Raw genomic sequence first — 23434 nt, 5'->3', positions numbered from 1 at the left:
TTTGGCTGGGAGACTATACAGGGACCTGGCTCAAGGCCAAGGCCTCCAGCCACTCACTCCATTATTCCTGCAGTATTAAGAACCAAGACATATCTGTGGATGTCTCTCACATGGCTAGCCTGTACAGCATGCCCGTGTCATGACAGGATCCTGCAACTACCCACCCAAAGCCTGTCCCAGACTCTGGGTACCAGCCTGAAGACCTCGTGTGCAGATCCCCACTCCCTCAGCACAGATTCTCCCGAAGTGTGCAAGGGACTCAGAATGTTCTGGGTGGGCAGTGATGGGGAGACCAAGAGAAGTCTGGGTGGCGCTTTTTGAAGGGGGTATCCAGAAATGCAGGTCCCAGAGCAGAAAAGCTCTTCTTTTAAGACAAGGCTGGTCTGGAGAGATGGCTCAGTGGGTTAAGAGCTTTGCCTGCCCTTCCAAAGGTCTTGAGTTCAATTCCCAGCAACCACATGATGGCTCACAGTCATCCCTAATGAGATTTGGTGCCCTCTTCTGGTATGCACTGTATACACAATCAATCAATCAATCAATCAATCTTAAAAAAAAAAAAAAAGACAGGGCCAATAGGTACCAGGAGGCTTTATCCCCTTTAGGGGTTGGACACAGTGAGGGCTAGTGAAGCTGTGCATCAGATGACTTCAGCAGGGTGCTGGGCCCTTGGGAGGAGGGACTGGGTGTATCCTGAGTACCCTCAGCCCATGTAGCTTCTTTTCCTCAGCCTTTGTCAGTCCACCTAGGTGCCTGGTCCTGGGGTCTAGTCCACCCCTTGGGTGGCTGGATTTCAGGTAGATGACAGAGGACAACTGTAGTATTCGGGGCCTTTTCTCTCATCCTGGTAAATTGTGGCGCTTTTGTCAAAGTTGTGTTTGAGGAGAATGCAAAGACGCTAAGAGTATGTTCCCCACCACAGGCCACTGCCCGTGAGCCCTGTAAGGACTGATTGATCTCTCGGTTGACTGTTAGGAATCTAGACTGTTGTCCACCAGCTCAGTTGGGCTGGGCCAGTGATCTCAGATGTCCCTTCTCTTCCTCTCTGCAGGGCATGCTGATAGAGGGACCCCCAGGTCCTGAAGGCCCTGCTGTGAGTGTCTGCATTTATTACCCTCTGACCTGTGGGAGGTACTGTGGGGGGCCTCCTGGGGAGAAAGTTGGATGCTCTTCACCTTTGCAGATACCTGGGTCTACTTCCCTGACCCCCTCTGCTCTCTCTTAACCAGATAGGAAGGCTTTGCCCTGAGGCCTTATCTGAAACCATGTCTTGACTTTATTTTTAATTTCAGGGTCTTCCGGGACCACCAGGAACTACGGGTCCTACTGGCCAAGTGGGTGACCCTGGAGAAAGGGTAAGAGGGTGATTCAGTTCCAAGACCATGTGCTCAGTGGGCTTGTCTGTGCATTCTTCCTCTTGCCCTGTCTGGTCTCTTCTTCCTTCCTGCTCTGCCTCCCACACTGTTTTCTGTTGTAGAAATGACACTAAGAATGTCTACTCCTTCCTCACATGACCCCTCTCCCCAGGGCCATGCATTGTCACCCCCTCAGGTCTCTATGGAGTTGATTCTCACCTGGCTCTGTGCTACGAGTGTAAGATCCAAGCTGGGCCCAGAGGCAGCCGGCATCAGCCTTGGCCGGTAGTCAGAGGCCCTTGGCAGTAACCCTACGTTAGCGAGACAAGCTTGAAGGGTCCTGGTGAGACACAGGAGCAGCTACTGACCTGGAGGCTACATTAGTTCTCACAGTAGCCCCTCTTATTAGAAATCAAGACACTGGCTGGGCAATTTGTTCTGGGTGGAATATGAGCCCTGTCCTGGGCCGTGGACTCCTACCGACACTTGGTGGTGGGTTGGAGTACTGCAGCCTGTGGGTTTCTGAAGCCCTTCTTTCTTTCTTTCTTTCTTTCTTTCTTTCTTTCTTTCTTTCTTTCTTTCTTTCTTTCTTTCTTTCCTTCCTTCCTTCCTTCCTTCCTTCCTTCCTTCCTTCCTTCCTATTTTTCCTTTTATCCCTCCCTCCTCCCGTTCTCTTTCCCTTCCTCTCTTCCTTCTCTCTTTTTCTGCCTGCTCATCTAATAAATGCCATCACTATAGTCAGACAGCCGAGCTGCAGACAAGAATGTATGTGTGTTAAGGACAGGTGTTTGTCCCTGTAGCTGATTCTTGGCCCAGCACAGGAAGACATTTAAGCAGGAGGTAGAAAGGAAGATGATGGTGGGCTCTCATAGAAGGGTGTCACATGGCGTGTTCTGCTGGCTGTGGCCTCTTCAAGGCAGTGGTTGAGGATACCATGGTGGTTTAGGCAATTCTGGGTAAATGGTAAAGTTAGGTGCCTGTAGATACAGGGAAGACTGGGGGTTGTAGGGGCGGGTGTCTCTGCAAGCTGGCTTCAGTTTGGGCATCTGAGTTCACTTTGTAAGACAGCCTGAACTCTGACCTTTGTCACAGCCTCTGTCCCTGTAAGCCAGGGCTCGAAGAATATTCCTGAACACGTTAAAGTTGCTCGAGATGGCTTTGTGCTCCCATGAGTGGTCCTTCCTTCCGTTCACACCTTACTCTGGGTCTGTCCAAACGAGCAGGTGCTCGCTCTATCCTGTCCTCCAGGAGCTGAGGACCAAAGCAAGGAGGGTTCCTCATTCATGGCCAGGGGAGCTTGCGGCCACAGTTCTCGGGCTCCAGTCTGTGTGGAGACAGTGGGGGCTCTCTGAAATGACGGGAGCTGGCCCCTGCCTTTCTCCAAGCCTGACACTTAGTCTTCAGCCTCCAGCCAGACACAGTCACCCGCCTTTCCTCTCTGAATTCCTTATACCTAAGTCAGCTCCCTCACTCCCCATCCCCACAGCCCCCTATGGTGTTATTTCTTTCTCTGGGTTTCTAGAACGTTTTCTGCTATGGAGTCTTTGTCTTGCCTACCCTGTTTTCTGAATTCTCATTCTCAGTGCTGCTGCTCAGCTCCGTCCTTCTGTCTCTTTGACCAATTTTCCTCCCACTCTGTTTGTAGGGTCCCCCTGGGCGCCCAGGTCTTCCTGGTGCTGATGGCTTGCCTGGTCCTCCAGGCACAATGCTCATGCTGCCGGTAAGTGTCTCTAATTGACTGAGGAGGTTGCAGCCGGTAGGTCCTGGAAGGGATGTGTGTGCACGGATATGTGGTAGCCCAGGAATGGGGTTTGTGAGAGTGGTTCATTGGAAGCTGTAACATGAGGGGCTGGCTTGTTAGGGTATCTGTCCCGCCCAGTACCTCACAGCTGGCAAGCCCCAAAGAAAATCACACACAGGACTCTTATAGATTATAAAACTGATTGGCCCATTAGCTCAGGCTTCTTATTAACTCTTGTAGTTTATATTAACCCATTATTCTGATCTATGTTAGCCATATGGCTTGGTACCTTTTTCAGCTGTCAGCTCACATGTTGCTTCTTCAGTGGTCTGGGCAGGAATGCTGAGGGAGCTTCCTGCTTCCCAGAATACTCCTGTTCTCTTTGCTCCACCTCTACTTCCTGTCTGGTTTTCCCGCCTATACTTCCTGTCTGGTCAATCAGCATTTATTTAAAATATGATTGACAGATTGCGGACAATTCTCCCACACCAGGAAGCTACCTCTGTGACTTAGGTACCGTCTTCTGTAACTGTGGTGGTTTATTCTAGAACCTTCTAGGTGCTGCTTTCCATTGGAGTTTCTATTTAACCCTAGGTAATAAGAATGAAGCCCAGGCTCATATTCTGTGTCTGTGATAAGTGGAGCATGGCCCCTCAGGTCAATCATTCATAGATGAAAAGACTTGGAGCTCAGAGAGTAGCTGAAGGCCAACCTGGCCTCAGGGTCCAAACCCAGAAGTTTCCTAGACATCTATGTCCTTGTAGCCAGCACCCAACCTCTGCTGCTGGCACTGGGGTCTCTGTAGTTACAGGAGACCATGAAGGGAGGGGTACCTGCCCTAGACTCTTGTCTCTCCTCCAGAGAACAGCTAGGGTCGTTGCAGAAGTGCCCTCAGGAGGGAGGGTTCTAAGTAGGACAGGCCTGACAAACCTGGGGAAGTGAGGAGTTAGAAGCAGGCATAGGCAGGGCTGGGCCAGCCCCTCAGCCACCTTGTACTTGACTCTTTTCCTTAGCCCTTGCCTCCTTCACTGTGCTTGAGCCCTGTGTCCTCAGGACTGGATTCAGCCCTGTGCCTTCGTCACTGTGTTCCCAGGTCTGTGCCCTCAGCACTGTGTTCTCAGTTCTGATCTTTAAGTACAGCGCTCCAGGGCCAGCTGGTGCGATGGAGGACGTAAAGTTGGCAGGTTCCCCTCTCAAAGGCAGATGATAAAGAAAGTGGCATTTGGTGCTCCTGGTCTCTTTCTAAGTTCTCAGAACAAGAGCACCAGCTGCACTGTATGCCCAAGAGGCATGTCACACTAAGGGAGACCCAGCCCATGGTGTCCCTTGCAGGTCCTTTGAATCTAGCCCTATTTCTTTGATCCCTGGCTACGCTTTGCAGTGGTGAGAGTCTGTGGCTCCTCAGGGTGCAAAACAATGAAGGCCCAAAGTCCTTTGCGGGCACAGACCAGGTTTCAGGTGTCCAGGCTACAGGAAGAACTGTGGTAGCTGTGGAACACAGGTACACGCAGGTTCTGGGATGGGGAGTCTCTGCTTACTTAAGGCCCACAAGACCCACCTCATGTGGGGTCAGAGTGGGTGCCATGTTCCTTCCCTAGTGACCCTTCCCCTTGCTCTTTCAGTTCCGGTTTGGAGGTGGTGGCGACGCTGGTTCTAAGGGCCCCATGGTCTCTGCCCAGGAGTCCCAGGCCCAGGCTATCCTCCAGCAAGCCAGGGTGAGTAGTGTGGATGCCCCAGGTTCTATGATAGAGCCTGGCCCCAGTGGCTGCAGAGATCAAACGATTGTCTCACAGTTTGCCTGGTTAGGAGCATAGGGAAGGTTGGGTCCTCCATGTATGGATGGTGAATGTAGGGAGCTTAGGGAGAGTTTTCAGGGGTGCCCTGTCCACAACGAGGGGCAAGAGGCCTCTGGATCTCTACAGATTGTCTGACCCAGTGAACCCCTTTTCTGCCATATGCAGACACTCACCTTTGTTGCCAGGCCTTGCACTTGGGGCTAGCCATGGGGAAAGGAACTCTCAGGGCTCTGGGTGGGGATGCTGGATGGTTGACTCAGTTTCCCTGGGCTGGGGTTCTTATTGAGTGCAAAGACGCACCCTTGGAGAGAGCTTGTAGGTCCAAGGTCCCTCACTCTGGACCCAGAATCTTTCATGGACCCACAAGGCTCTTGCACTGGGCCCAGGGTCTCTCACACTGAGCTCAGAGTCACAGATCTGGGTCCAGGGTCCCCTCCTTCTTGAGTAAGCCCATCAGGAATGGCCTCATTAGAGAGTGTGGCTCCAGATTGCTGATGGCCAGTGACTGGCCCGATGCTGCCACTGGCCAGTGGGGTGGGCAGATGGGTGATCCTCTGATGAAGTGTGGACGAAGACAACATAGAACCCCTTGTCTGAAAGCTATTGACATTGCTCTGCAGTGCAGAGCAGACGTTAATGGCCGAGTGCACTGGGGTAGCTGAAGGACAGTTTCAGTATTGTGTAGTCGCCATGGGATAGGCTAGCCAGTGATAAACCCAAATCGGATATGGCTCTTCTGGGATTAGGTTTGTTGACATGGGCCTGCCTGGCTGGCCTCTTTATCTGTGTGCATTTTATCAAAGTCAACTGAGGGAGAGAGCTTGTAAGACTTCCTTCCTTCCTTTCTCTTTCTTTCTTTCTTTCTTTCTTTCTTTCTTTCTTTCTTTCTTTCTTTCTTTCTTTAAGATGTATTTACTTTTATTTTCTGTGAGTATTTTGGCTGCATGTGTGTGCTTGGTGCCCACAGAGGCCAGAAGAGAAATTCAGATCCTCTGGAACTGAAGTTACAGACGGTTATGAACCACCATGTAGGTGATGGAAATTGAACTTGGGTCCATTGGAAGAAGTGTTCTTAACCCCTGAGCCATCTCTCCAGCTCCGATATTTTTGGAATGTTTTTTTAATACTGTATATTCTTATTTGTAAATTTAAAATCATTTAATATTGCATATTTTTATTATTGTGTGTATAGGGGTATATTTGTACCCATGTGTTCATGTGTGTGGAGGCCTGAGGTGAATGTCAGACATTTTTCTCTATCGGTTTCTACTTTATTTAGAGAAAAGGTCTCTCACTGAACCTGGAACTCATTGGTTTGCTTAAGCTGGCTAGCCAGGAGCTCCAGGAATCCAGCTGTTTTTGCCTTCCAACACCGGGGATAGAGACAGGTGCTGGAACATCTGGCCTTTTACACGTGTGCTGGGAATCCTAACTCAGATTCTCATGTTTGCACGGCAAGCATTTTGCCATCTCCCTAACCCTCAGAGAGCTTTAAAATGCAAAATAGCCTACCAAACTTAAGATGGCACTGCGGTGGAGGTTGCAATCCCACAAGAGAGGGGAAGGCAAGTTGAGCCTGTGTGGCAGCTGGCAGGAGCGACACCAAGTTGCAATTCAGTGTGTGAAAAAGAGCCCTGCGTCCCCAGCTCTGCCATGCGCCACACACACCTCTGTCCTTGCTGCAGATTACCTAGTGCCTCTCTCAGGAAGTGAAACAGTCCTGACCCACAGGGAAAATATACACCTCCCCTCAGCCCAGGAAGGGAGGCTACATTTCAGATTTGGTTTAAGCCTGGGATGGGGGATCCACAAGCAGGGCCTCTCCAACAGGGCTGGAAGAGAGAAAGGCATTGAGGACCTTGCCCACAGTGGGGCAAAGGGTAACACTGATTTCTCCCTCTGTGCCCTGCTTCCCTGTGGATGCTGAGAGCCCAGAATTGAGGGGGGAGACCTCTTGACAACCTCCAGTCCTAGGCCCCTTTTCCTCCTGGCCATGTGTCACAGAACAAGAGCCAGAACGCCAGGACAGGTCCACCCATAGCCTTTTCCTGATCTCCTCCTCTTTCCTTTTCAGTTGGCACTGAGGGGACCAGCTGGTCCAATGGGTCTCACCGGGAGACCCGGCCCCATGGTGAGTGATTGGCAGGTCTGGGATCAGTGGGGGTGGGGAACATTGGGTGGCCCTCTGCCCAGGACCTTTGTTCCCAGATGGGAGCCAGTTCAGACAGGTGGCCTCTTGGAGCTGTTTCATCCCATTGTGGGAGCATGTGTCGGGGGGATGGCTGTGTATAAGGTCACTTAAAGTTTTGGGGGATTTCTGGGACATGATCTTCAGTTTAAGCATGATGGAGGATGGGGGTGCTCTCTCCTCACCTCTGCATCTGAGCTCCAAACTCTCCCTGTAAAGCACACTTTTGTAAGGAGGATGCTTGTTTCGTTCCCGGCCGCCCAGGACCGAAATAATCACACAGAAACCATATTATTTAAATCACTGCTTGGCCCATTAGCTCTAGCTTCTTATTGGCTAACTCTTACATCTTAATTTAACCCATCTCCATTAATCTGTGTATTGCCACGTGGCAGTGGCTCACTGGGTAAAGTTCTGTCTGGCTCCAGTGAGGCTACATGGCTTCTCCTGACTCCGCCTCCTTTCTCCCAGCATTCAGTTTAGTCCCCTCCCAACTCTGTTCCCCTATAGCTCTGCTATAGGCCCAAAGCAGTTCCTTTATTTAACCAATGATATTTGCAGCATACCGAGGGAAATCCCACATCAGCACACACTCTAGGCTGCTCTCACTTTTCTCTTATCACAGGGTATACAGCAGGTGGGGGAGGGCGGCTGTGCTAAAGGCCTGGAGATGTCCTCAGAGGCTGAGCCCTTACAGCTCTGCTGCTGCACCTTTGGTTCATGAGGAATCAGCTTTTCTGTCTTTCTGTAGTCTTCTTCCTTACAGTTCTGTTTCAGGGTCAAAGGTGACCCCAGTGCAGGGCAAACCACAAGGTTTGTAGTCTTCCCTTGCCTGTTCTAGGTGATTAACTCTCCTCTGGGGCCTCACAATACAGCATGGATGTCATATATCCAGGGACACTGAGCTGTCATTCAAGTGTCAAAGACATGCTCTGGGAAACAGGAGTAGGACCTTGCAAGACACAGCTACCTCCCCACCCTCCAGAGTCGAAGACGGAACCTAGAGTCTTGCACTTGCTAGGCAAGCACTCTACGACCAAGCTAAATGCCCAACTCCAAGGACACAGAATTCTTGTACCATTGGGCCCCTGACTGACTTTGTCATATGCTACCTCCCATCCCCAGGCCTGGGTTCAGTACCTGACTCCCAGGAGTGAAGCCAATCTCCCAGGAACTCTTGAGCTGAACCATAGGCTAATTAGTGTGCTCCAAGCTGGGGACTGTCACAAACCATAGGCCAACTTGTCCTCTCCGGACTTCATGAACTCTGTGAGCTCCATCTCCTGGAGCTCCATGAAGAACAAGGAACCCAGCAGCTACAGGTCTCCCTGCCTCCCCAGAAGTCATGCTCTTTGCTTTGTCACAGTAGGCAGGCCAGTCTTGTGATCCACCTTGTGCAGCCTTACAGTGTCCTGTGTCACTTGTCTGAGTACGCACTAATCCTATACTATCTCCTTAGGGTCCTCCTGGGAGCGGAGGCTTGAAGGGTGAGCCAGGAGACATGGGACCTCAGGTATGTGTAAACCTACCTCTGCTTTGGTTTCAGGATGGTGGCTCCTGATTTCTCATGGTGGCCCAGCAAAATCAGGAAGAATTGTGCTTCGATGCCTTAGAACAGGCTCCCTGTGCCCTCACCTAATGCAGGAGTTCTGCCTTGTGCCTGGGATGCCCACATGTGGGCAACTGGAACAGGAAGCCATAGGCTAGGTTGACAGGCATGGGGATGATTGTTCTCCTTCCTCAGAAGAGGGGCATGCCCTGATGCTTTGCCCTCTGATTTCTGGCAGGGTCCACGAGGTGTGCAAGGTCCGCCCGGCCCAACGGGGAAGCCCGGAAGACGGGTAAGTGCTAGGTGCTACGATCATGTGATATGGCGGCAGCATCTGTGCCCAAACCTGAGGTAGATTGTCCCCTTCAGAGCCTCATTGTCCCATGTCTACCTCCAAGGTTGTGTTGAGCTTCTGCTTAGGAACAAATGCTGTGTCCAGGGGTGAGATGGTTTACGTATCCCTAAAGACATCTCCCAGACAGGTCACAGCAGTTGGATCCACGTTATTGATGGCTGATAGTGGGCCTTGTCTTTGGGGCCACCTCGTGCCTCCTATCTAGCAGTGACTGTTTCAGTTCCTGCCTTCCTTCAGTCCTCTAGCCTTTTGGGGTTTCCTGTCGAGAATGGTGTCCTCCTGGATGGATCCCGCTGGTTTCCTCAGGAATACAGCTACTACAAGATGCCACACTATTAAAGAGTGATGACCACACTCCAGGAAGACCAGAAAAGTCTTAATTAACCCTTCCTGTTGCTACAAACAGACCTTATCAGGTGGTGCATATGGAGACCAAAGCCACCACTGTCCACATGGCCTCCATGCCTGACCATGCCTCCCCTAACCCATGACCTATAGGAGACAGGAAAGAAGAGGCTGGTGTGTCTCACAAGTGAGCAGGGGCTTGGCAGGGAATCCCTGTTCTCTTGTGCCTCTCCTGTAGTGACCCTAGCTTATATAGCAGACGCTGAAGGTTCCCACTTGACCTTCAATCCCATGGCAATCAACTGGGCACCCTGGGCTTGCTCTCGAATATTTTCCATGACTAGGAAGCAGGTGTGAGAGTAGACAAGATGGGTGACCAGGGCAGACCCTGCCTCTAGGTCGTTGTGCTGTCTGAGTGGGACACACCCTCTAAACTCTCTTGTACTCAGATGGACTGAGAGAGGCCTATATTGTTCCCATGAATCTTTGGTCTTTAATTTTCTTCCCAGTGGTAGCAAAGAGCTTGTCTCTGGAGCCACAAAATCGAGTTCTCTGTACTTGGTCTCCTAAATCCCATCACCCTTCCCAAGCCTAGAAGGACAGGTGGCGCCAGGCTCCTGGACAAGTCGTAGTGAGACAAACACTATATTCTTATTTGTTGGTCAGTGGTGTGGCATGGCCTCGGGCTTTTGGATCTGAGTCCCCTGTCCAGTCTGATGACACTGGACAATCGCCCTTGGCCAGGGTACTTTCCATGATCTCTGCCCTCAGCTTGACTTGCTGGGAAGCTGCTCCCCGAGGATGTGGTGAGCTGCCTTTTCTTCCATATGAACTGCTTGTCTTCTCTGTTCCAGGGCCGTGCTGGGAGTGATGGAGCCAGAGGCATGCCTGGACAAACAGGCCCCAAGGTAGGCTGTCACCCATACCTCCTTACGTCAGGGGACCACATTCACCATCTTCCCTGACGTCATGTTGATGACATAACCATCATGTGTGATAAGTGTGACTATAGGGTGTGCTGACTCACTTAGATGAGTCCCTTTGGTGTGTTTTCAGGGGACAGATTGACAGTTGAATTGCATAGGCGAGCATCAATCTCTTTAAAGGGGCAGGTGCCCTCTTCTTATGGGCACTGAGTGAGGTGGGGTGGCTTCAGTTGTGAGAACCCCTTGGGAGTGTGCAAGTAAGCAGGCCACATCCTTGGGGGCATGAGTGGCCAGATGATCCCAAGTCTATGGGATGTGAATCTTCCTGTACTGCCTCGGGAAGTCAGGACCTGGACCTTGTGGGGTTGAGTAGACACACCTGTGGGAAAGCAGGGGCTCCTGTGCACGCATTGAACTTTTCTGGATGCATGACAACTGTTGCCCCCCCCATGCTGTGGAACCTGGGTTCATCCCTCTTCCCATGACATCTCTCCTCCGTGCTTGGGGTCACCAGGAACTGTCCCTGCTCAGCACATCTGTGCTGGGCTCCTGGTTCCAAAGTCCTGAATGCTTCCTGTGAACCCTGGGTTAATGGACACTGAAGACCATGAATGACAGATGGAGGGAAATATTCCTGTTCTGTCAAGTAGTTTTTGATCTTTTGCTACCAAGTCACAAAAAACCTCAAATACTCCACCCTTGATTTCATCCTACCTGGCTTGTACACCCACAAGATGAGATGCTGATACTGGGCTCCATGAGGCTGGGAGACAGGAGCCAGGGTCCCTGCAGGTGACGATGCTGGGGCCTTCACCAGTGAGTGTGAGCTGCGGTGTGTGACAGCCCTCAGGACACAAGGCTGCAACCGTCAGGGCAGATGAGACCACCCCTGCAGGGGGAACTCAGAGTAAATGAGCGCATGCTGACTTTGCAGTGGCCACCAATAAAACTGCATGTCTGCATTCCCAAGGATGCCCTGGCTTTCAGCATGGGGACTGGCACGGGTGCAACAGTGCTCCCCCCTTCCCAGTCTCTGCCTTGCTGGGAGAGAGGAGGTGGCATATGCAGGCTCTACAGTGGCCTGAGACGGGAGCACTGTGCAGGGGCCATGAGAGCACCCTGGGTCCAGGGCGCTGAGTTGAGGGTGTGTATAGGTGTTTGATGGAGTTTTCTTGTTTTTGCAGGGTGACCGTGGCTTTGATGGCCTGGCTGGACTGCCAGGAGAGAAGGGCCACAGGGTGAGTATTTACTGCGGGATTCGGGAAGGTCTCAGGTTCCTTAAATGGGGCCGGGTTCCCCCATTTCACAGTGTCCCCGGGTAAAATGCTGTAACTGTTCACAGAACTGACCCCCAGAATGAAGTCTCTGTTGCTGGAGATCTAGGCCACAGAAGGTGGATTTCCTACTGTAGATCATGAACAAGCCCAGCAGGCATCTCATCCCCAGGGCATCACGGGGTACAGGGAAGTGAAGGAATATGCCCATTAGAACTAGCTTTAAAACCTTCTAGAACCCACTTTCTGCCTAAGGGAGGCTTCACATGCATGGGAAACCAAGCACCTATCACATTCAAACTGCAGAGACAGGACATAAGGCTGGGGTTCTGGATGGTGGGGCTAAGGAGGGCTGGAATTGGCCACCTTGGTGCCTGCTTGCCTTTCCAGCTGGAATGAATCCTCTCTGACCTGCTTTGCCCTGAAGTGGCTTTATTAGTCAATTTTAGTATTGTTTGGAACATCCAGGCACATATGTATGCGTTACACACATGTACACAGATACCTTCATGGGCATACATACAAAAGTACAGGTACACATATTCATCCACACACATATGTATATACACACATTCTTAGCCCCACACATGCATACACGTATACACATACTCACAGGCCCACACATGTGTACACACATACAAACATGGAGACATCTATGTAAGCATAATCACATAGGACCTAGATATATATGTGCACACATTCAGAAGCACATATGCAGATAGGTACAAACAGACACAGGCATATAGACATCCAGGTGCATATACATGTATATATACAGGAGCACACATATATATATATATATAAACAAGTACACATGGGTACAAGCATTCATACTTACCCAGGCACACCCACACATACAGGCAGACATGGGTATACATTCATATACAATACATGCATGTGCATATACATATATGTACACGGGGATGCAACAATACAATCATGCTTATACACGGGCAAACGCACAGCCACCAGTGGCAGTCTTTGGGGGTTGGAGGTGTGTGTACAATCCTTTTGACCTACTGATGAGAGCACACATTGAGCACCTGCTACAGGCAAGGCTTGGAACCGCAGGTTTGCATGAGGTAAATTAGCCCTGACCTTCAGGGATTCTTGATCCAGGGTGGTACCTTTCTGTGGTACCCTCCCTCACCCCAAGTGCACTGTGTGCCTGCATGTCTGTGTCTCCTGCTAAACTTGCTAGGTGTTCAGTCGGATGATTCTGCTGCCATAAAGCTGTCCAGATGGGACTTAGGTGCAAGGTTCTGTGGCTAACCCCATAGACTGACCACTCAGTGTATATCCTCTTCCCAGGGCAACTAGCCTGCTCCCTGGGTGTTCAGGGTTAGACTTAAGAGACAGAGAAAGGGGCTTGGGACAGTTGTTGACAACCTGCTCTGCAGTGGTTAACATTGACACTGGTTGATTTACTAGGGTGACCCTGGTCCTTCCGGCCCACCTGGACTTCCAGGAGAAGATGGAGAAAGGGTACGTATCTCAGCATCCTTTTCCCTGGAAAACTTTGAGTGTGGGCCCGACACGGTCGGTGGGGGTACTGGGAAAAGGGGGCATGCATGTTGGCCCAGGGAGGTGCTGTGTGCTTCTGAGACCGAAGCAAGGCACAAGCATTCATTTTACCTTATCCTCCTTGCCCATGAGGGTCAAACTGTCATGGGTCTCAGAAGTGGAGCTTCTAACTATAGGAGGCAGGTGTCCCGGATCCCGTGGAGGGGAGATGCCAGGGGCTTAATGAGCTCGGCCTCTCTGCTGATCTCATCTAAATGAGGTGTCAGAGGGAGAAGCAAGGGCTAGAGGAGGAGAGCAGGGGTGGAGGAATGAGGAAAGTCATTATCTCTGGCCCCAGAGGGAGGGAAGGGCGAAACAACCGAATATAGGAACAGAAGGAGGGAAGGGCTGGCGGCGGGCTCCTTAGCCTGGGCTTAGTACCCAGAGGCCTCCTCAGGTCCGTCCCAAGTGTCTCCACTCCGAGGGGCTGAAGGTTACTCGGGCCACAGCACAGATGTGCATGGCAGAGAATGCGTGATAGGCTGTATGGGCTCCTTGCACTATCGTTGGGAGGCTCAAGAAGCCCAGGAAAGTGGGAGAGAAGCGCTACCCTCTCCAGTTTTGGACTTTGCTAGGGAGTTTCCCCTTTCTTGGCCTTGGCCTAATCAGCTGTAAAGTGAGGAAGGAGAGGGGTACTATTGGATGCCCTGCCCCTTGGTTTAGAAAATGTGGGTGTGGGTTCATGTGCATGCATTTGTGTGCCCAGCTATCTGTGTTTCGTGTACAGATTGCACTATGTTTTGTATGCCTTTGTGTGCACACAGGGTGTGCATACATATAAACTGCTGTGGATGCAAAAGTCTACTCCCAGATGCGTGCATATATGTATGTATGTTATGTGTGTATCCGCACAGTTATGCATCTATGAGCAGATGTATTGAATGTAGACACACATAAGCGAGTGTGCAGGCAGGCTGTATGTGAGTGCGTATGTCTCTGTGTGTGAGAATACAGGAGAGATGAGTTGTGTGATAGGGAGATGTGTCCTGACCAGCATCCCTGGGTGTGACCCCGTGGAACCAGGACAACCATCCCATCTGGCACCAGGAGGAAAAGGCTCTTCTGAGTTTGCTGTGGCTGCTTTGGACCCTGAGAGACCCTGAGCTCAGGGCAGTCTGTCCAGGGCTCCTCTGTCCCTCCTCTGATGTCTCTGTACCTCAGTTTCTGTTACTCATAAGGGTGACTAAGGCCTTGAGCTCTGCCTCATTGCTTTTGCCGCAGCTGTGAATGTAGCTGGCAAGCAGGGCCTGCGTCCAAGCCTCACAGTTCCCCCTGCAGGTGCACCCTTGAAGCTCCAGAGTGAGGACAGGGGCCTCTCCTATGGGAACAGCGCTAGCAAATTAGCATATGTCCGTCCGAGCAGAGCGGACAGAACCCTGCTGTGCGGTGCAGGGAGGTGGCCTCTGTGTATCCAGACCTCAAAGTTTGTCCTTAAGCATCATCTTCTCTCTCCTCCATAGGGTGACGATGGAGAAGTTGGACCCAGGGGGCTGCCTGGGGAGCCTGTGAGTTACTGATGGGGGAGACTCTGGGCCTCAGTTCCACAGTTGGGAATTGATGGGTGTGTAGATTAGAGAGCTTGGTTGGAAGAAGGGGACAAGTGACATTTGCCCAAGATAGAAAAGGACACTAGGGCCTGGTAACTCTGGGGAATGTATACTGACCCTTTCTCCGGGAGGAAGCTGCAGAAAATGCCCAGGGGCATCGTAGTTCCAGGGAAATTATGTCCCACGTGCAACATGGAGGACATTCAGAGGGGCTCTGGTGGGCACCCAAGTGTGTCGGAGTGGACAGGAAGACATGGTATGGTGTGTTCCTCAAGAATCATAGCAGGCACCGCAGTAACGTGACGGGCCTCTAGGACATCGTGATATGTGTCTGGGGTGCCATGGAAGGTGTCCAGTTAGTAGCCATAGTGGGTGCTGGGACAGTCAAGGGGACTGAATAGGCCCAAGCTTGCCCCAGGCCTGACAACTGCACCCTCCAGGGTGCTGCCCGGTCCACTGCAGGAAAAGCTGCCTTTGGCTAGCCAATTTGTATTTAAGCTTAAAACAGATTTCCACAAGGGTAAAAGGACATTAATTATCTTTCATTTACTGACGCTCAGAAACCTACCTTCGTTATCCAAGTCAGGCGGCCGTTCGCATCTGGTGAAGCTAATTGATGAGCTATGCCGTAAACACCGCACAGGGCAGAGCGCGGGGTCGGCATGCTCGGGTTCATTTGGGATGAAATTATGCCCTAGATGTCTGATGAGCCACTGAGGAGGCTCCATCAGCGCCGCTCTCCTTAACACACATCTAAGCGGTGCCTTCTGGGTTATTAGTGTCTCAAAAATATTTATGACTAAGCATGAAAGTAATGAAGGAAGCATTTAGAACGCAGAAGATGTGAGGAAAAGGTGTCGTGTTTTTTTCATTCTAAAAAGGTTCTGTCAAAATCAGGGGCACTTGAGATCCGAGGGCTGTAGGTGGACCATGTAATCCCTAAGGTGGGTGGTTCCCCTGCGGCCCTGTATCCACCCCAGACATCGGAGGCGCCTCACACCAGGCCGTTTGTGGAGGAGTCTGGAGGCACTGTGCACAACCCTTCCATGGCCAGGGGAGGAGAGAACAGCTTGGGCTCTCCTAAGTAGCTGTCCCCAACAAGACCCTGAAGTTCCTTGCAGAACTTTTGTCTTCTGACCCTGTTCTCTGATCCCTTGGGCTCTGTCAGCCCAGAAATGACAGCATTGCGTGCCACGGGGAAGAGAGACTGAGCAAAGACTCAGCGATAAACACTGGATCCCGCGGAGCAATGCGATGTCATGAGTTTCTGTGGAGAGATTTTGTGCTCAGCTCCCGGAGTGTCAAGGGCAGATAAGAAAGACCCCCTTCCCTGAGGACATTCCTGATGTGGGGCCTGACGGTGTCTCTCGGGGCTTCTGGTTTTACCGGCTAAGCTCCAGTGGGGGTGCAGGGTGCTGGCCAGGGGCTGTGAGGATAGACAAGCAGGGCAGGCCTCCAGCTGGGTTTCATTTTTTTCCTTGTTCTTCCTTCTTGCAGGGACCACGTGGTCTGCTTGGGCCCAAAGGGCCTCCTGGCCCTCCTGGCCCTCCGGTAAGTTCTGTCACCTCTTGGCGTATGTATTCACATTGTGGCCCCAGAAACCTTCTAACTAGCTAGTGGCACTGGGGACGTGAGGCCATACTGACCGTGGTGTGCGGCTGTAGGTATGAGGGGCTGCGGGTCATTCGTACTCATACATGAAGAACCAGAAAATGGGTAGGGTTGAGGTGGCTGGCCTCGCAGTTCTTTGAGACTTTTCCATCCCCCATTCTGGCACACATAGCCTGTTGATTTTTTTTTCCTCTGTCATAAGCAATGCCTCGGGATGCCACACTGTCTTTCTGCCTCAGAGGCCTTCCAGCATCTTTGTTGGGAGTTCTGGAGGAGACAGAGTCTCATGTTTCTGACTGGGACTCTCTTTTTGGTGGCTTAGACTGGCCCTACTGTCTTCAGCCCTGCTGAGATTTTTGTAGCGCTTGGTGAAGGGTCAGTAGCCCCTACTGTGAGGGGTGGAGAGTCAAGTCTGCCTTTTCCCCAGAGAATGTAGCACCTGTAGTCACCTCAGACCCATGTCTGAGCATGTGGGGTGGGATTGTTCACTCTTCGCTAAAAGCATCTCATTTCTTTATCACTCTCCTGCAGGGTGTAACCGGTATGGATGGCCAGCCCGGCCCCAAAGGAAATGTGGTGAGTCCCGGGGGTCACATGATCTGGCTTGTGGTGGTGGTCTGTGGGCACAGTCCATGCCTGGCTGTTGGGAACTGGGGCAGAAGAGTGGGCACCTTAGCCTCTGACCCACAGCCTGGTGCTGCCCTCTGGTGGCAGAAGCCTCTGGTGTCATAATCCCAAATTGGAATTTCTTCCCAAGGTTGGCCCAAGTAAGGGTCAATGCCATCAGAAGTGAGTCTATTAGCTCTAGACCTATTTCAAGGGCACACTTTTCTACTAATAAATTATTTCCTGCTCAGTTCCTGTCACACTTTCTGCCAGTGCAAGGCCACACCCCCTTTCAGAGTCAAGTCATTAATCCTGTGGGTCTAAGTATCTGCCTACTTTTATTGGTGGGTCCCCTTTTCCTGAGAGCTGTTCCCACACACTGATTCCAGGGGACGACTGTTGGACAGTTCAAAGCAGGAGGAAAAGATGAGAAGTGAAAATGGGGTTCCCCAAAAGGGAGTATGGTTCCTAGACCCTCTTCTCAGGGCCTTTGCCTCTGTTTTTCTATAGGGTCCCCAGGGAGAGCCTGGGCCCCCCGGACAGCAGGGTAATCCCGGTGCTCAGGTAAGTATCCTGGGAAAGGTGACTTGGAACATCAGGGTGGGGCCCAGGTTTGGGTCAGGTGTCTGAGAAGTACAGACTTTAGCTTTGCCATCAACATGGTCGGTACCTGGATGGGGGGGGGGGTGATCAGTGGGAGGATGGTGGGGGTGAGGAGGGATTCCCTGGTCAGTCTCCTCATTTCCTGTTGCTTCCCCCTCCAGGGTCTCCCAGGACCCCAGGGTGCCATTGGTCCTCCAGGAGAAAAGGTAGGCGGGCCAGCTGGGTGCATGCAGAGGGTGCATGGCTCCTGGGCCCTGCAGGCCTGGGGATTTGCTGGTCTTTACTAGCAGGCATGCATACCTTGCTCTCCAGAAGGCCCTGAAGTTTAGCCCTCTGGGAACCAAGCATGTCAGCCTCAGGGAGGATCTTAAATCCTTCTCATTAATTGATTCATGCATCCTTTCCCGACTCACTCTCCATCTAGGAGGGGAGGTGCCGATTTTAGCAAGGGGCAGGGGATCCCCAAACCAGCACACACTGTTACGTATGAACTATGAGCCATTTATCAGCAATTCAGATTGAATTGGGCATCTTATTTAGTTGAGATTTGGTGAATTGGGCGCATAGTCTTCTAGCACTTACCACGTCCTGAGAGACTCCCAATGGCATCATAGAACCCCATGCATGGGTTGTTGCAGAATGTCTAGGTCTTGACTGGAAAGAAATACTTTAGGGTGGTTCTGAGGGCATTCACATCCTGGGAATGCTTGCCATGCGAACAGCCAGGCTGTGCTGGACCCGGACCTTGCTAAGAATGTCAGAGGATGGTGGCCTGGTGGCCCTGTGACTGCCCTGCCCTGCCCTGCTGTGGGAGGGATTTCACGGGAGCCAGCTGTGCCAAGAGCAACTTCAGGAGGCTCCCAGGGCACCAGCATCTGCTCAGGAGATGTAAGGGAGAAGAAAGATGGGGGTGGGGTACTCCCATAGCAGGACTGAAGGTTCTGGCAGAGGAGGCACTTCTTTGGGTGCAGGGAAAACTGGATACTGGGAGCAAAGACCACAGCAGGTACCCTGAGGGAAAATATCTGAATTATTTGGGGAGTCTCGAGAGAAGGGCTGGGCATCCCAGGGTCGGAGTAAACATCAAAGGTGTTCCCTCACATACTGTCTGGTTTGTACTAGGGTCCTCTGGGGAAACCAGGTCTTCCAGGAATGCCCGGTGCTGATGGACCCCCGGTGAGTAGTGCCCCCTCCCCATCCCGCCTGCTCTCCTCCCCAAAGGGGAACCGGGGACATGGGTGTCCCTGAGTCACTGTAGGTGAAGCTCATGTGCAGTGGTGCTCGGTGCTGAGTGATTTCTAGATTCTGCACAAGCTTTCATACCGTGTTCCTGTCGCAGAGGGGATGTGGCTACACGGTGGGAGCGTTACTTACTTGTTAGGGTGTGCAAATTAGTCACCCCCCCACCCCAACTCAGCATCGTGTTTGAAACTGTGAGAGTACTGGGCTGGGCTCCAAGCCCTCACACATGTCACCGGTATAGGAAGTGAGGGGCAGGGTGTGCCGGAGGTATTTTTAGTGTTCACACACTGAATTTAGGGGAAAGCTGCTGGGAGGGGGGGCATATGTCTGCAGTGAGCACAGCTGGGGAGCCAGATTAGACAGAGCCTGGAAATAGCAAGTGAGTGACAGGTCCAATCTGGGGGCAAGCTGTGCAGAAACGGGGGAGCACGGAAGAGGAAGCAGTCAGGGGTGGGTGTGTGTGTGTCGCTACCCACAGCTGCCATTCTGCCTGGAGATGTTGCAGGTTTGAGAGTTTTTCAATTTTCAATTTAATTTAAATATTTTTAAAAGTAAATTATCAAATCTCCCCTCCAGTTTCTTCCCTCCCCCCCCCACTATCCTCTCCCGGCTTCATGTGTTCTTTAGTGTTTAGTGAAACCGAAAGGATGTATCTCGGAAAGCAGGATGAGATGTATTCATTATTTATGACAGTTTCGTTTATTGTTTTAATAACGCCATTAAAAACTAAATGCAGGGGGTGGGTGGGTGGCTAGGTAAATGCCTCCGTGATGAAAGCGACTGCCACACAAATATGAGGATCAGGGTTCAGACCCTTAGAACCCGTGCAAAGGCTGGGTGGTCATAGTGTCCACATATAATTTCAGCTCTGGAAAGCAGAGACAGGGATTTACCACAGCAAACTGGCTGGCAAGACCAGCTCTGCCAGCACGCTCTGGTCTGAGATAACCTTGCCTCAGTGACTGAGGTGGAACGGTGGTCAGGGAGGACTCCTGAGGCCAGCCTCAAGCCTCCATGGGACCACACACATACATGGGTTTACTTACATGGAAACAGACTTATAAACACACACGTGCACCACTTACTCACATGCAAAAGCAGAAAAAGGGAACAAAAAACTGAAATGGGATGTTGAGTGTGGTAATGGTAAGGGAACGGTTCGCCGTGAGCTGTTGGCTCCACCCCACGCCGAGGGTCACATGGGCCGGTGCCTCTCAGACCCCAGCTTGTCTTTGGTCTGAGCGAAAAAATGCAGTCTCTGTCATCTCCACGTGGGCATGCTGGGAGTTTAGGAGTAAAGTGGCTGCCATCTCGTCGTGTGTCACGTCTGTCCTTTAACTGTCATTTATTTTGTGTTGCAAAAAGAAAAGATGTAGATGTCACATTTTCTAGTAGACAGTGAGGTGAGGGAGGCGGCAGATGGATGGCTCCATCCCATCCCTGTTGGCCAGCGCAGGTCACAGGACCGTGGTTGCCAGTGTCGGTTTCCTGTGGTGGGTGACGCCCACAGAGGGAGGAATAATGCGGGTGTCATACATCTCCTGCAGGGAGGACATGGTCCGGGTGTGAGCAGCTGCACCCTTTCCACAAACAAATACATCTCTGGCCTCGATAGGTCTGGCTGGTTCTGGCCTAGAATTCCTCTCCCCACACTGAGACTTCTTGAGAGTCAGGTCTCTGAGCATGGTCTCCTTTTAGATTTTGTAGGTGGGGAACCAAGAACCCTTTGGCCTGTAAACTCTCTGTCTCTGTTCCAGGCTATAGTTATTCCTTTTCTTGTCATTGTGACTAAATGCTTGACTTGAGGAAGGAGGGGCTCACAGTTTGAGGGAGGTACAGTCCGTCATGGTGGGGGAAGTCACAGCAGCGGATGCTCAAAGCAGCTGGACATACCATGTCCCTATTCAAGAAGCAGAGAGAGATGGATGCTTGCTTCTTTTTATTTCAGTCCAGAACCCCAGTCCATAGGATGGAGCTGCCAGTTTAGGGGGTGGAGTGGAGTCTTTACCTCAGAAACTTTCTCACAGACATGCCCTGAGGCTTCTTCCTAGGGGTTCTACTTCCTGTCAATTCCAACGTGAAACTTTAAAATGTGCTGTGGAAGAGGTTTGTTTTCTCCCTGGGAAGGACCCAAAGATGGCAGATGGACCAGAAAAACATCGGGAACCCTAACCAGATCCAGCTGTCCATGTGTTTGGAAAGGAGGCAAGATGGATGACTTTCCTTATGAAAGCCGCTTGCTGTTGATAAACCTGGAAGAGGCCAGCTTGTGCTGAGGCCGCTTCCCTCTGGCCTTTGTTTAGTTTTGGTTGTGAAGAAAGAGTGATGGACAGGACAGGGAGATGGCCGAGTTAGTAAAGCGTTCATCCCAGCATGCATAGAGGCTGGGCATGGCAGTGTATGCCTGTAATTCCAGGACTGGGAAAGAGAAGACAGGAAGGTCCCTGGGCCTTTGCAACCAGTCAGTCTCGCAAGTCAGAGAGCTCTAGGCTCAACGAGAGACCCCATTTTAAAGGTTGGGTTGGATAGCAATCGAGGAAAACATCTGATATCAACCTTTAGCCTCTACACACAATCACACACATGTATATACACTCACACAAACATGCACACACATAGAGGGAGAGAGGTAGAGAGGCAGAGGGGGAGGGAGAGAGACAGAGGGGGAGTAGGGATGAGGGGGAGAGGAGTAGGGGGAGAGTTTCAAGTCATACCCAGTGCCCTGAAATATGATTAATTCTCCACAGCACACAGCAAAATGATGGGTAAATGGAGCCAGTAAAAATAAAATGTGAATGAACAGTCGAGGTTTGGAGAAAGTGCTCATGATCCAGTATTAAATTCAGATCATATAATACCTGCCCGCTTTGTATGCACACACGCAGAGAAAATGGATTGGAAGCCTGTGCCCCCGACCAGCCTCGTGGCTCTGCACGGTGGGCTGTGGAGGAGTTTAATTTCCTTTTCCACTCTCCTAATTGTCTTCAATGAACATATATTACTTTTTTAATCAGAAAAATATCAAATACAAATAATTTAAGCTTTATTATTTTTCCATTATGGAAGTAACATTCACTGTAAAATATTGGGGAAATGTACACTGGCAGAGAGAGAACACAGCCTCGCCTTGCACGGCAGGAAGATTTGTCAGTGTTAGATTTTCTTCTATTCTCAGCCTCCTGCTTAAAAAATGAGGCCCTTGCCTCCCTGCTGCAGCTGCTTCCTCCTAGAACACGGCTGAGACCCAACGAAGGCATCTTGTCAGCCATGGCAATGGTGTTCACCAGCTCCTGTTGGTCGGCCACACTCCTGTTGCTGAGCACCTAGGGACTCTCTCCTCGGTGTCTCTGAGGCCCTCTGTGGTGTGAACATGTGCCATCTCTAACATGTCCCTGAAGGAGTTACACACAGAGAGGGCATCTGGCTTCCCTAGTGACGCTCACTGCATGTGTCACAGAGATCCTGGCATATGACCTCCCGTAGTGCCTGCCCATCCTGGCTTCTGAGCAAATCCATGTCTGTGGCCGGTGGGCACTGAGAGGAAGACCACAGTTACCCTTATGGCTGCCCTGAGGTGGGACACGTTCTCCTTGCTGTCTTAGATTCAGTCTTGCAGCTAAGAGCCTCTGATGCCTTAAGCATGGTTGTCATTTCTGAAAGGCAGGGACTGGATCAGCTTGTCCCCGGAGCCAGAGCAGCAGGTACAGTCCACCCGTGGGTGTGGGTGCCTCAGTTTTCCTCAAAAGTCACTGGGCTCCCAGGTCGGAATTTTGTGTCCTAACTCACTTGCTGAGCTTTTTGCAAAATTAGCTATCCAACAAAGAGGAGCAATGGAACACACGTCCAGCTATTCCCCGGGAGATGAGCCTGTGTCTAGGGCTCCAGATCTTTAATCCACTCAAGCTATAACATGTATCTATCATTTCATTGTCCTCAAGAGGAAGCATGGGCCTAGAGAAGGCAAGTGGCTTGCCCAAGCATGCACAGTAGTTTCAATGTACCCAGAGGTGGCAGTGAGCCCCTCCCCCACTGCCTGGCCTCTGTTTGCTGGAAAATGGTGGCAGTGGGACAACATGCCCCTAAGATGAACACAGTCTTTTGGGGGTCCTCTCTACATGTGGCTTGCTGCTTATGAACTTAGGGCTCTAACCACAGGGTCATCCTGGTGAGATAGAGCCTATGTTACTTTCTGTCTGTAGGATGGAATTAGCCCAGGTGTGGGTCTATGGGAGGTGACCGAAGGACCCAGATGCCTCTGCAGGGCCACCTTCACCTTTGCTCAGTTTCCCAGGCCCCAGGGACCCACTGGAATGTGACTGAGAAAAACTGGGGTACTGATGCACTCAGTCAGGTGACAGTGAACCTCTTTCTAGCCTCAGTTTTCCCAAACAGCCAGCTGCTGTCTTTGGCAAACACTGTGGCCCTTGTTGGTTCCTAGGGGCTCAGGAGTCTGATCCTGAAGGCTCATTTGATGGGTGTGACCTTGAGTGATGGCATAGTCTTTTCTGTGGGCTGTGAAATCTGCCCTGGAGCGTAGGCTGTTCTCAGACTGGGTAACCTGCTATACCCTCATCATCATGGTCTCTTCCATGAGCAACTGGCTGCAAGGCCACACTGCTTCTTCCCATTTTGCAGGTGAAGCAGCCGAGGTCCAAGGACTGGGAGTAGCTTGCCTGCCTGCCCAGCTATGGAGCGGGCACAGCTTCAGAACCAACACAAATGCCACAGAGGTAGGA

The 23434-nt window shown here is 51.4% G+C and overlaps 1 protein-coding gene across 2 annotated transcripts in view; it reads left to right on the top strand.

Moving 5' to 3' along the window:
• The window catches only part of Col5a1 (collagen type V alpha 1 chain), a 153006-nt gene that overhangs the window by 70922 nt on the left and 58650 nt on the right, over positions 1 to 23434 (top strand). For both annotated transcript variants that reach the window (XM_087899820.1, XM_087899819.1), the window contains exons 10-25: positions 1049 to 1090; positions 1290 to 1352; positions 2998 to 3072; positions 4716 to 4808; positions 6964 to 7020; positions 8537 to 8590; positions 8865 to 8918; positions 10181 to 10234; positions 11437 to 11490; positions 12958 to 13011; positions 14550 to 14594; positions 16134 to 16187; positions 16779 to 16823; positions 17364 to 17417; positions 17618 to 17662; positions 18579 to 18632. In XM_087899820.1, coding sequence (XP_087755946.1) covers positions 1049 to 1090; positions 1290 to 1352; positions 2998 to 3072; positions 4716 to 4808; positions 6964 to 7020; positions 8537 to 8590; positions 8865 to 8918; positions 10181 to 10234; positions 11437 to 11490; positions 12958 to 13011; positions 14550 to 14594; positions 16134 to 16187; positions 16779 to 16823; positions 17364 to 17417; positions 17618 to 17662; positions 18579 to 18632 — 897 coding nt within the window. The remainder of the gene's footprint in view (positions 1 to 1048; positions 1091 to 1289; positions 1353 to 2997; positions 3073 to 4715; positions 4809 to 6963; positions 7021 to 8536; positions 8591 to 8864; positions 8919 to 10180; positions 10235 to 11436; positions 11491 to 12957; positions 13012 to 14549; positions 14595 to 16133; positions 16188 to 16778; positions 16824 to 17363; positions 17418 to 17617; positions 17663 to 18578; positions 18633 to 23434) is intronic.

This window comes from Myodes glareolus, chromosome 21 (assembly GCF_982192425.1).
Source record: "Myodes glareolus chromosome 21, mMyoGla1.1, whole genome shotgun sequence".
NCBI lineage: Eukaryota > Metazoa > Chordata > Mammalia > Rodentia > Cricetidae > Myodes > Myodes glareolus.
The sequence above is the reverse complement of the archived record's forward strand: the minus strand, read 5'-3'. Positions and strand labels throughout refer to the sequence as shown.